Genomic DNA, 11,171 nt, shown 5'->3' with positions numbered 1-11,171 from the left:
TACATCGATATACTACAGTTATCCTCCCGCAGCTTCTATTGCCCCCACACGTTTCTCTACCGCGCTCAACACCAAACATTCCCTCCTTTCCTCCACAACCAGCCGCCTGCTCAGCGGGTTCCTACAAAGGACGGGGAGCAGAATCGCCTCTCCCGTTCTGTACACATTTTAACAAGTCACAGCCTCTTGTACATTATTTACAATTTAAAAAAAAGTCAAAAAGAAAAAAGCAAGAAAACCAACTGCGCAATTATTGACTCGTGGACGACAGCAATTTTTATTTAACACTCAGAAGTAAATCCGCAGCACTCGGGGATACGTGAACAGCTCGTAAACAAATGTCCTGTGTAGTTATGCTAATATAAAGGAAGGTCAGCAGGCGCCGCCGTCCACACAATACATTCATGATTGGAATAGTACTGAACAGCAAGAGCACAAACCAAAAATGAAAACATAAAAAGTATATTACATAGTACAAGCCAAATACTCACATTCTAGAAGTTGAAGTCAAGGTTTGCAATTAAAATATCTTCCCACGCAAACAACTTACATGTACAGTGCCTTGCAAAAGTATTCACCCCCCTTAACTTTTTTTTGCATTTTGGTGCCTCACAACCTGGAATTAACATGGATTGTTTGAGGATTTGCATCATTTAATTTAAAGAACATGCCGACAACTTTGAAGATGTTTTTCTTTTTTTTTTTATTGTGAAGCAAACAACAAATAGGACAAAATAGAAGAAAAAGTCAATGTGCAAAACTACTCACCCCCTAAAGTCAATACTTTGTAGAGCCGCCTTTTGCGGCAATCACAGCTCCAAGTCGCTTTGGATAAGTCTCTATGAGCAGTTGCCACATCTTACCAGTGGGATTTTTGCCCATTCCTCCTTGCAAAACTGCTCCAGCTCCTTCCAGTTGGATGGTTTGCGCTTGTAAACTTTAAAGGGAACCTGTCACCGGGATTTTGTGTATAGAGCTGAGGACATGGGTTGCTAGATGGCCGCTAGCACATCCGCAATATCCAGTCCCCATAGCTCTGGGTGCTTTTATTGTGTAAAAAAAAACAACTGATTTGATACATATGCAAATTAAACTGAGATGAGTCCTGTACGTGAGAGGAGTCCTGTACGTGAGAGGAGTCCTGTACGTGAGAGGAGTCCTGTACGTGAGAGGAGTCCTGTACGTGAGAGGAGTCCTGTACGTGAGAGGAGTCCTGTACGTGAGAGGAGTCCTGTACGTGAGAGGAGTCCTGTACGTGAGAGGAGTCCTGTACGTGAGAGGAGTCCTGTACGTGAGAGGAGTCCTGTACGTGAGAGGAGTCCTGTACGTGAGAGGAGTCCTGTACGTGAGAGGAGTCCTGTACGTGAGAGGAGTCCTGTACGTGAGAGGAGTCCTGTACGTGAGATGAGTCCTGTACGTGAGAGGAGTCCTGTACGTGAGAGGAGTCCTGTACGTGAGAGGAGTCCTGTACGCGAGATGAGTCCTGTACGCGAGATGAGTCCTGTACGCGAGATGAGTCCTGTACGCGAGATGAGTCCTGTACGCGAGATGAGTCCTGTACGCGAGATGAGTCCTGTACGCGAGATGAGTCCTGTACGCGAGATGAGTCCTGTACGCGAGATGAGTCCTGTACGCGAGATGAGTCCTGTACGCGAGATGAGTCCTGTACGCGAGATGAGTCCTGTACGCGAGAGGAGTCCTGTACGCGAGAGGAGTCCTGTACGCGAGAGGAGTCCTGTACGCGAGAGGAGTCCTGTACGCGAGAGGAGTCCTGTACGCGAGAGGAGTCCTGTACGCGAGATGAGTCCTGTACGCGAGATGAGTCCTGTACGTGAGATGAGTCCTGTACGTGAGATGAGTCAGGGACAGGACTCATCTCAGGGTAATTTGCATATGTATCAAATCTGTTTTTTTTTTACACAATAAAAGCACACAGAGCTATGGGGACTGGGTATTGTGGATGTGCTAGCGGCCATCTAGCAACCCATGTCCTCAGCTCTATACACAAAATCCCGGTGACAGGTTCCCTTTAAGTCTGACCACAGATTTTCTATTGGATTAAGATCTGGGCTGTGACTAGGTCATTCCAACACATTTACATGTTTCCCCTTAAACCAGTCAAGTGTTGCTTTAGCAGTGTGTTTGTTGTCATTTTGGCCAAAAAGTTCAATTTTAGCCTCATCAGAACGGGGCATCTTCCTCCATACATTTTGGGAGTCTCCCACATGCCTTTTCGTAAACTCACAATGTGCCTTATTGATTTTAGCTGAAAGTAATGGCTTTCTTCAAGCCACTCTGCCATAAAGCCCAACTCTATGGAGCATACGGCTTATTGTCGTCCTATGTACAGATACTCCAGTCTCTGCTGTGGAACTCTGCAGCTCCTCCAGGGTTACCTTAAGTCTCTGTTCTGCCTCTCTGATTAATGCCCTCCTTGCCCGGTCCATGAGTTTTGGTGGGCGGACGTCTCTTGGCAGGTTTGCAAATGGAAAGAACCATTTGGTTATGATAGATTATATGGTGCTCCTGGGGATCATCAAAGATTTGGATATTTTTTTTATAACATAACCCTGACTTGTACTTCTCAACAACATTGTCCCTTACTTGTTTGGAGAGTTCCTTGGTCTTCATGGCAGTGTTTGGTTAGTGATGCCTCTTGCTTAGGTGTTGCAGCCTCTGGGGCCTTTCAAAAAAGGTGTGTATTATATAATGACAGATCATGTGACACTTAGATTGCACACAGGTGGACATCATTTCACTAATTATGTGACTTCTGAAGGTAATTGATTGCACCAGAGCTTTTTATGGGCTTCCTAACAAAGGGGGTGAATACATACGCACGTGCCAATTTTCGGTTTTCTATTTCTAAACAATAGTTTTACTTATATATTTTTCTCATTTCACTTCACCAACTTAGACTATTGTGTTCTGATCCATCACATAAAATTCAGATTAACAAAACATTGAACTTAAGGCTATAATTGAACAAAATACGGAAAAAGTCAAGGGGGGTGAATACTTTTGCAAGGCACTGTATGTAGAGGATTTTACTTGTTAGAACTGAATTTTGTGCTCCAGAGCTGCTGTTCTTACCACAGTTAGGACCAAAATTAAAGTGGGTTCCAAATGCTGTGATCCCCACCATTCAGCAAAACAAGGTCTCTTGCCTCTAGTTTGAATGAGTGGTCGAGCAAGTGCATGGTCGTACTTTCAAAGCTCGTGGGATAGACGAAGATGGCCATGCGCTATACTCTGCTGTCTCTCTCAGTTTACATGAACAACTCCATGTGAATCATGCGATAACCTGTGACCTACGCAAAGAATCTTACCTTCAAGTGTCTGGGCAAGGAGAGACCCTGGAAGCGTCTTACATACTCTGAGGAAATGGTGGACAGGGGGTGCTGTGCAGTCACCTCATACTGCAAACAAAAGCTGGTCCTGGGAATATGGGGACCTTCACTGAGATCCACAAACTCACCAAATCTGAAAAATGAGATGGATACGCCATTAGTCTGCAAGCCTGATGAGATTCTGTCCCAAAAAAATATGGTGTAGATGAGATGCAGCAGAATGGTAATGTGAAGAGTCAGCAGAGGGTGGTCATCATACCAGGGACACCAGAAAACCGCCAGGTTATTAATTGATCATCTGACCGATAGGGCCACGGTGCTCCAGAGAGTGCCATGTTCCCTGCAGTGTACATTTAGGAATGGCTGTGCCTGGTATTACATCTGAGTAAATAGAATTCACTCTACAATGACTACTACTCTCGCTGTCTGCTGCTACTTTCAAACAGAGAAAACGGCCCCTATCCTAATAATCAACGGAGGCCCCCAGCTGTAGGAACCACGCCTCTGGATTCATTACGGCAAAAAAGGAAAGTGTGATTTTCTTACTAACAAGTTTCCTTACTTGCCATCATCTTCAAGTCATTGCTGGATTGTCTAAAATACTCTAATAGGAACTGGATGGTAAAGAAGAGCTGCCTGACAACTAGAGGGGGATACTTAGGGGATGTGACTACACAGTACTGATATGGCCACTGTCATTTCACACAACTTTTCATAGATCAATAGTACAGATGAATATAAGAAACTTTGCAATATATCTTATCAGAGAAAAATGCCTTGCTCTCTAGTTATCAGCAGTGTGCTCCCCCCACTTTTTCTACACTAACTTTCTCTAAAACGTGTGAGAAATCTAACTTAAGGTTAAAATCAGGACAGACTGCCTGCTCTCTGAAGGATCAGATTACATCATATCAGGGCTGTGGAGTCGGAGTCGAGGAGTCGGAGTCGGGGGAAATTTTGGGTACCTGGAGTCGGAGTCGGCAAACAATGCACCGACTCCGACTCCTACTCCTACTAAATTTAGATTGAAATAAAAAAAAAAAGCAAGTTTAAATGTCCCAATTCACAAAAAGTTATAATTAATGACTTCTCTACTGTAAGAATAAAGACCAATGCATGCAGTGCCTCACGTAACCGCAAAACGAACACGTTAAGTGACCGTGAAGAAGCATGCTTTTCATGTGCTTCACTATATGGCACGCAACGCACAATTAGGAGCTGCAATACTTATACTTTCCATAGTGTTGTGTTCTGCTTTTACAGGGAACGCAGCGTCCATGTGTAACCTAGCCTCTCACTGATAAGGGATTAAATAAATATGTTTTTTGCAGGACTAGAGAGTGAGACACTTGTATAAGTGAAGGGAATGGAGGGCCAATAGTTCAAGACTGAAGCTGTAAACCATTGGAAAAACTGCTGTCATTTAGCTAAGGCTATAAAAACTTGTAAACTCCGATTGATTGTTAGCTTAAACTTTAAACATGACTATGGGATTCTCCTAGGAAAATCATGTTTTAGAATAAATGCCCCTTCCTGGATCCTCCCACTGCCCTATCTTCAGCAGCACATAAGCACACAAAGGAGAAAGCAACTTCCCAGCCAGTAGTCCTGTGGTAGGTTGCGTTTCTTTCCCTCAAGGAATGTATAAAATACATTCGCATATTAATACAGAGGAGTCGGGGAGTCAGAGTCGGAAGTACATAAAACTGAGGAGTCGGAGTCGGAACATTTATCTACCGACTCCACAGCCCTGCATCATATTATAGAAATTTACAGAGATGGGAGAAGGGAGGAAGTTCCAAGAGAAACAAACAGGCAGACATGATTCAGAAGATTGAGCAGCTAATGGCAAGAGTTATATTCTCACTACAAGTGCTTTATTCACATCTATACCATTCAGTACTTCTCTATAATGTCCCATATGGTGCTTCTGAGTAATTATGAATGGGTGAGAGACAGGAAGCAGGCTCTGCTGTCTCCATGTGTTTTCTATGGGGGAGATATAATGAGAAACTAGTTCCTACCCAGCAGCTCAGCAATATGTATGCTCTCTGTACTCACATGTGCAAAGTTCACCCTTTCCCTTATATATTTATGTAGATTTAGATTAATACAAACCTGTGTAAGGTTACCATTCCCTGGGGGTGTTGTGCTGCTTTTTCTTCCAGCATTAGCAACTTATACCTGAGGAAACAAAAGTCTCTATTATAGTTTGGAATAAAACATTTATGGCAAACCTAAAATAAACTAATGTGATGAGACAACGCCTGCAAAGACGCCAGGGACGGTTACTTGTAGAAATCTCCAGCCTTATTCTTTACTATTGCATTTGGCTTTTACTACACTTTGGACCCCTGACTTCTATGCAAGTAGAAGAAATGGCCCTTTCCCACCCAACACTGTGCAAAAAGGTATCCCCCAGGGAAAGAGAACCATATCGCTAGCGCCTTCATCTGGAAGTGGCTCAAAAACGTTTTAACAAGCCTTGGTAGATGACAAGGGAGAACAGACAATCCTTAGATAGTTCTTTCAGGGTGCTTGCCCCTCATCAGTACGGAGTAGGATTCTGGTTGGATGAGTGCGATGCCCAAGATGAAGCTTATGCAGGGTACTGGCTCTCCTTAACCCCTTAATGACTGGGCCCATTTTCATTTTTTTTCCTCCTCACATTCCAGGAAAATTGCGGGCTTAATTTTTTTGCAGGACAAGTTGTATTTTTTTGATGGCACTATTTAATTTGCTGCGTCTTGTACTGGAAAACAGGATACAAATTCCTGATGGGGTGAAATTGGAAAAAAATTTGAAAAAACAGTTTCCCCAAGGTTTTTGGGGTTTTGTTATTACGACATTCACTGTGTGCTAAAGATGACATGATGCCCTTATTCTGCTGGTCAACGCGATTATGGCAATACTAAATTTGTAAAGTTTTTATTTTGTTTTACTACTTGTTAATATGAGGGCTTGTTCTTCGCGGAAGTTACATGAAGAGACAGAAGGATTAGAGCAAGCCTAATTCAAAAGATCTGTGGTTAGTTCTCCAAGAGGTTTGGAACAACCTCCCTGCTGAGTTCCTCTAAAAAAAATGCGTGCAAGTGTGCCGAGAAGAATTAATGCTATTCTGAAGGCAAAGGTCGGTCTCACCAAATATTGACTGGATTTAGATTCACTTTGCATTTTGTTAAATGCTAAAAAAGTAACACCTTTTTGAAAACATTCTCACTTTGCAGCATTTTTCCCCACACCTGCCTAAGACATTTGCACATGCAGGGTTTAAAGGGGTTGTCCGCGTTTTTTTTATATTGATGACCTATTCTTGGGATAGGTCATAAATATCAAATCGGCAGGGGGCAGACTCCCTGTACTCCCGCTGATCAGCCATTTGAAGAGAAAGCAGCCGTTTACCTGCTTGTTGCAGCGGCGAGCAGATGTATTTACTATGACGTCTCCATTCACTTTAAAGGGACGGCTCCTTCCTATTCACTTGAACAGGACGGAGCTGTCCCCATGGTTTGAATTACACCTGAACAGAGAAGAAAAGGCAGTGCTCATACAAGCGCTGCTTTCTCTTCAAATAGCTAATCTTCAAACTATCTGATATTGCTGACCTATGCTGAGGTCAGCAATATAAAAAAAGTGGACAATCCCTCTAAATACAAACTGGTCTCTTCCACAATAACACAAATCAAAGAGGAACAGAAAAAATTTGAATTAGTGTCCATTCACACGACTGTGTCCGTTTTGCGGATCGCAATCCAAGGACACCGACCGAGTGCACACCCCATCGTGATGGAGACCCATTGACTTCAATTGGTCCGCCATCCGCAAGATGTGGCAAGGAATTAGAAATGTCTTATCTTTTGTGGCACGGATGCACGGACCCTGAAGCACACAGAAGCCCTTCCGCAAAACTGACACACTCGCATAAAAGGACTCTTAAAAGGGTTTTCTGAGTGTTTAAGGCCTCATGCACACGAACGTTGTTTGTTTCCGTTCCGTTTTTTTTGCGTGTAGGATGCGGACCCATTCATTTCAATGGGTCCACCGTGTGCAGTCCGCATCACTATGTCCGTTCCGTAGCCCCGCAAAAAAAATAGAACATGTCCTATTCTTGTCTGTTTTAGGCATTGTTACAATGGATCTGCAAAATACGGATGGCATCCTTTTTTTGCGGACCGCAAAACACTTACGGTCGTGTGCATATAGCCTAATACTGATGACCTATCCTCAGCTCTTTAAAGAGGCCGCGCCGCTCCGATGAGAGCCACAGTCTCCTCGCAGCTTACCAAGCATAGCACCGTCCTTTGGATGTCAGCTGTGCATAGTATTGCAGCACGGCCCCATCATTGGCCTACGAAGAGGTTGCAGCACTCACCGCAGCGCCCTGGCCTTTTCAACAGCTGATCGGCAGGGGTGTCAGGAGTCAGACTCCCACATGATCCATCACATGATCCATCACATGATCTTTTACCATGGTGATGGATCATGTGATGACCGGAGTGACGTCACCACAGGTCATTTTCCTGTAATGAATGCTCACCACAGGTCCTGTTCAGCAAAGGAGACAGAAGGAGATGCCGGCCTCCACGATCAAGTGGATTAAGGTGAGTTTAATTATTTTTTATTTTTTTAAGGACCTATACTTAGGATAGGTCATCAGTTTAAAGCACTCAAAAAAAAACTTTAGAATGGAAATTATTTAAAACTATTGAGCTGATGTACAACCCACGATTAAACTACAAATGCAATAGATCCTTACAATCAATCATTTGTATATTGGAAGACATCCCCGCAATGTACTAAAGCTATAGCAAGACTTCTTCTCTTCAGACTCAGGGGTGCTGCTGCAGCCGATGACTTGGAGTCGTACATGTCAGCGCTGTGGCCAGTCAGTGGCTGCAGCGGACAACGACCGGCATTCATTCCGGAAGTTGAAAAGCAGGGAGCGGGGCGCAGTAGACTGAAGGAGCCAAAATGGAGCTGTGTCAAGCAGGTAAGTATGCTTCCCTCCACAGGCCCAGTGGGGCGCTAAGAAGGACTCCTCAAAAGTGTTTGAAAGCTGGACAACCCCTTTAGCCCTAAAGGTGTAAACCCATCTCATTGATGGCATATCCCTGGGATATGCCATCAACGTCAGATAGGTGTGGGTGCTGTGCCCATCTCCAGAACATGTGCAGTGAGCTCTCCGGTCACTCGTATTTGGAGTTCCAAAAAATAGTAGGGCGAGCGCACTCATTATTTTCGGGAGTGCCACAGTGGTGAATGGAGAGCGCACTGCACATGCGTGGCCACCTCTCTATTCACCGTTATGGGACTGACAGAAATAGAGCCCGTGCTTTTGAACTCCCATAGCAAGGAATGAAGGTTGGCGTCGCGTGTGCGGTGCTCTCTGTTCACTTATGGGGTCCTATTCTGGAGATGCGGGACCTGCACCTATCTAACATCCTAGAAATATGCCATCAATGTCTGAGATGGGAAAACCTCTTTAAATCTGTGTTTTGGATTTTCTTTATAAAAAATAAAAATTAAAGGGGAAGGGGGGGGGTTAAAAACACATTGTCAAAAGTGATCATTTCCCTGTAAGTACCCAGCAGTGGGTGCAGCTGATCCCTTTCTTGCTGTAGCGCAAGATCATCCATAGCCGTTATAAATCCCTGCATCCCGCAGCAGCTGTGTGCAATTTCAGTGCATTAGAAGTGTCACAGAGCGCAGCACAGAACACGGGCGAAGACGTTCCCGGGGATGGAAGTGAAGAAATGTTGTTTGGGTCAACATGTAAAGTAGGGCTGAAATGATTACTCGATTGAATTGAGTAATTCAACACAAAAATAATCCTTGATGCAAATTTTTAGCATCGAGGATTCGTTTGTGTCATGTGACCACGGAGCGGGAGTAAAGTGCTTGCTATTACTCACCGCTCCGTGGTCACCCGGCTATGACCCGACGCTGTGTGACGTCAGGACGACAGTGCAGCGCCCGGAGAACAAGACGGAGGAGCTGTGGAGCGGCGTCCCCTACAGGAGAGGTACGGATTTTAGCTCACTGGCGCTGAGGACGTGGCGGGGGCAGCTGGTGGCACTGGCGGGGGCAGCTGGTGGCACTGGCGGGGGCAGCTGGTGGCACTATGGGGGAATCTGGTGGCACTATGGGGGAATCTGGTGGCACTGTAGATTAAAAAAACAAGACATGCAAGACTAGATCATGAAGAAATAAGACTCAAATACAAGCAAATGCTGATGAGGGTGAAGGCTACTTCATGGAAGCGACTTCACAGTTATTTTATTTTTTTCCAGGCTGGATTCAGCTACATTTCAAAAATGCCTTCCCCACTTTGACACAATTTTAGGCCTTTAAGGTCCCTTTACACGTGCAGATGCAGGGCCACAAGTACCGATAGATGCTCATTTAAAAGGGAATTTGCACGTGCTTATGCAAACTGCAAGGGGGATGAATGATGGTTCGTATGATCATTTGTCCCCAGACAGTTTGCAGACAGTTTCTCAGTCTAACCCCACATCCCCTGTTAACAGCCATCGAGCAATGCTTTCCTCCTGCAAAAAAAGATCAAATCCCCAGACAAACAAGCATTTGCTCCTTTGTTAGATGATCAGTGCTTTTCTGAAGGGCCAATGATCGGCTGAGCGAGCGTTCTTACGAATGTTCATTGCTTATCATCAAAAGGGCACTGAAGAGACGGTTTCTTCCTTGTGGCATAGCCACATCCTGAGGGCCAAAACTTTACTATTTTCATTATAATTAGAGGGCGGGGAAGTTCAAGGGGGTTTTCTCTGCAAATACGCCTTAATTATACATCAAACGTCTGTAATATACTTACTGTTACGAATTTTCATGAAACGGCCTCCCAGGAACCTGGTTACACAACGCTCCTCTTCTGAAGATCCAGCTTCCGCAGATATCACGTCTTCTGCCAGAGCTATGGACGTCACTTCCACTGTAAATGGGGGCAGAACTATTCCTCTCCCTGGTGCATGCACAGATGAGGTGGATTCAAGAGTCTGCGCATGCGCTAGGTATTGTACTAGCCCCGTCCACAGCCAAGTGATGTTCTGTCCATAGCCCAGGCTGGAAATCTGGAAAAGGAGGTGACATCAGCGGAAGCTGGATTTTCAGAGGAGAAGCATCACGTCACAGGCGTGTCATATGTAATGAAGGTGGGTTTGCGGGATACTTAAAGACCCCTTTATACAATTATCAGGAAGGAACTGTATGCTCGCTAAAGCCGTTGTACGAAAGCTGGTTAGCGATAATCTGCCCGAACATCATGCAGTGTAAAGGGGCCTTAAAGAGGTTTTGTGAGACTTTATAACTGATGACTGGATAGGTCATCAGTATCTGATCGGTGGGCGTTCGACAACCAGGACCCCCACCGATCAGCTGTTTGAGAAGGCAGCGGCACTCACAGTATCACTGCGGCCTTCTCTCAGCCAGTGAGGGAAAAGGTGCGGGTGCGTTACGAAACACCCGCGATTTTTCCGCGCGAGTGCAAAACATTGTAATGCGTTTTGCACTTGCGTGAGAAAAATCACGCATGTTTGGTACCCAAACACGAACTTCTTCACAGAAGTTCGGGCTTGGGATCGGTGTTCTGTAGATTGTATTATTCTCCCTTATAACATGGTTATAAGGGAAAATAATAGCATTCTGAATACAGAATGCATAGTAAAATAGCGCTGGAGGGGTTAAAAAAAATAAAAAATAATTAAACTCACCTTAATCCACTTGATCGTGGAGGCCGGCATCTCCTTCTGTCTCCTTTGCTGAACAGGACCTGTGGTGAGCATTCATTACAGGAAAATGACCTGT

General features: G+C 44.7%; 1 protein-coding gene across 1 annotated transcript in view; it reads right to left on the bottom strand.

The window, feature by feature from the left end:
* The window catches only part of MRPL39 (mitochondrial ribosomal protein L39), a 99,909-nt gene that overhangs the window by 26,274 nt on the left and 62,464 nt on the right, over window positions 1-11,171 (bottom strand). The window contains exons 7-8 of the mRNA XM_040423213.1: window positions 5,469-5,534; window positions 3,330-3,483 (exon numbers count right to left, since the gene is read on the bottom strand). Of these exons, the coding sequence (XP_040279147.1) occupies window positions 3,330-3,483; window positions 5,469-5,534 (220 nt within the window). The remainder of the gene's footprint in view (window positions 1-3,329; window positions 3,484-5,468; window positions 5,535-11,171) is intronic.

Source organism: Bufo bufo, chromosome 3 (assembly GCF_905171765.1).
Source record: "Bufo bufo chromosome 3, aBufBuf1.1, whole genome shotgun sequence".
Lineage (NCBI taxonomy): Eukaryota > Metazoa > Chordata > Amphibia > Anura > Bufonidae > Bufo > Bufo bufo.
Note: the sequence above shows the minus strand (reverse complement) of the source record. Positions and strands in the feature narration are given on the sequence as shown.